Source organism: Austrofundulus limnaeus, unplaced genomic scaffold (genome assembly GCF_001266775.1).
Source record: "Austrofundulus limnaeus strain Quisiro unplaced genomic scaffold, Austrofundulus_limnaeus-1.0 Scaffold63, whole genome shotgun sequence".
Taxonomy (NCBI): Eukaryota; Metazoa; Chordata; class Actinopteri; order Cyprinodontiformes; family Rivulidae; genus Austrofundulus; species Austrofundulus limnaeus.
This window is the reverse complement of record NW_013952465.1, coordinates 790,400-792,393: the sequence shown is the minus strand read 5'-3', so window position 1 is coordinate 792,393 and position 1,994 is coordinate 790,400. Positions and strand designations below refer to the sequence as shown.

Genomic DNA, 1,994 nt, shown 5'->3' with positions numbered 1-1,994 from the left:
TCCTCAATAATACCATTAAACACACGACTACATTACATTACATTAACGATCAGAAGTATGATAGTAATGATAATAAAAATGATAGTTATATGAAAATCAAACTTAACAAAAACAATGTAATTTAAGAATTTAATCATTTTCCTTTGGGCCAAAGACAGAAGGGAGACCTGGGCGAACAGACGGACAAAAACGTTAACAGAACTGTRTAATCAGAGTGAGGGTGTGGCCCATTTCCCGTGTTTCTGTTTGAAATGAACAAACCAAATGGTACACAGACACATCTGAGGTGTTATTAACGTTGCTGCGTTGCTTCAACACCACAGCTCCACACGATGAGTAGATGTCACAGTTTGGGCCTCAGTTCCTGACTTCTCCTCCTCCTCCTCAGGGCCTCAGCAGCTACAGCAGCAGGGGCAACGCGTAGAAAAAAAAGGTGGGGTCAGGTCTCGAAGATTATGTCGTGCTGACTCGGCTGAGTTCAAGTCTAAGAGCTGTGAGGGAGGAGAGCATGGAGAGAGTCCAGTTAGAAACTTTAAATGATTTCAGCATGAGATTTAAAATATTTATCGTGTTTTTGTCATGTTTCCCTCAAAAACAGGAGTTTACATCTGTCAGAAACAGCCTATAACGTGTCAAACTCAAGGCCTGTGGGCCAAATATGGCCTGCCACTGCATTTTATATGGCATACAAGAGCTTCAAAGATTTATTAATGTTTTAAAATAAGCTGCTTCATAGCCAGCATCTCCCATTATTAATACATGTTAATTATTTTACCTGCAAAATGACATCATACTACCACTAGGTGGAGGTGCACAGGGTTCAAAAGTAGCCAGCAAAATTCGCTGTGCAAATTCTCTATTTAGCTGCATTTTCATCATCTACTTTTTCTGGGCCCAGTTGTACTGGGAAGTGGGCTTTTCCCACTTACAAGTCATAAATTTAAACAGGAACACACCTCCAGTGGAAATTCTCTGATGGAAAGTGGGAGCAAATCCGACTCAGAAGTCTAGAATATAGCTGCGCACCACAACTCAAAACAAGAGTAAAATGATTTTGCTTTTACTTTTAATATTATTTGTCTTATTTATTTCACATTTATAGAAAAGTTAGCACCCTAAGCAAGAGTTCAGGTGGTGCCCTTTGTGCAATTTTCCAAATCTCACTACCAATTTACATACATTCACTACTAAATTAAATAGTTTTGTTTTTGATATTATTTTTTATCTTTAGAAACCAGCTTAAGTAGTAACAAAGCAGGCTGAGAAACCCACAAGTTACCTTCAGAAACCCRAGGAACAGTGATTATTCTACAGACTAAATCAACTATATGCTGATGGAAACTTGTAAAATACTTTTTGTCCTCCACTTGTGGCGCCCCCAAGATAGATGGCACCCTTACCATCTGCCTGTACTGCCTACTCTGTGTCCCTGCGCACCCATAGTACTTYTCAGTGTTGATAAGAGGATGTGTCAAAACGCTGTTTACATACACAAAATACCATGTAGAGCTCAGTTTTTGTTTGCTCTTGTGCTCAGCTGTAGAAATGAGACGAGGAACATAATAAATCTAATGCAACCTAATATTTCCAGCTGCTCATAACCATCAGACTCCTTCTGAATAGAAATCAACTTTTATTTTGGTACCGCTTTACAATAAGGCTCCCCTTATATATGGCTTATAAATAGTTTATAGGTTATTAATTCATCTGTAAACACTTTATAAATCGTTAATAAGTGTTTATTATTCATTAATTAAGGATGGTAAAGAGACAAAACTGTCTGATTTCTTGCCAAATAGTGCGCCAAATGTGTTCATGTATTTATCACATCTAAAGGTGCTTATTAAACGTTTTAGACTAGTTTACTACCTTGTAAGCACAATAATTTATTGAAAACACATATTTTACTTATAATATTGTACTGTATTACCGCATTATACATATCCACAGTAATCAAAGGGAGCCTTATTGTAAAGTGTTGAACAGAATAATAA

The 1,994-nt window shown here is 37.2% G+C and overlaps 1 protein-coding gene across 2 annotated transcripts in view; it reads right to left on the bottom strand.

Annotated features, from left to right (window-relative positions):
• Positions 1-42: 42 nt before the first annotated feature.
• The window catches only part of evlb (Enah/Vasp-like b), a 41,096-nt gene continuing 39,144 nt past the window's right edge, over positions 43-1,994 (bottom strand). For both annotated transcript variants that reach the window (XM_014009906.1, XM_014009905.1), the window contains exon 13: positions 43-491. In XM_014009906.1, coding sequence (XP_013865360.1) covers positions 454-491 — 38 coding nt within the window. In that variant the 3' untranslated portion in view covers positions 43-453. The remainder of the gene's footprint in view (positions 492-1,994) is intronic.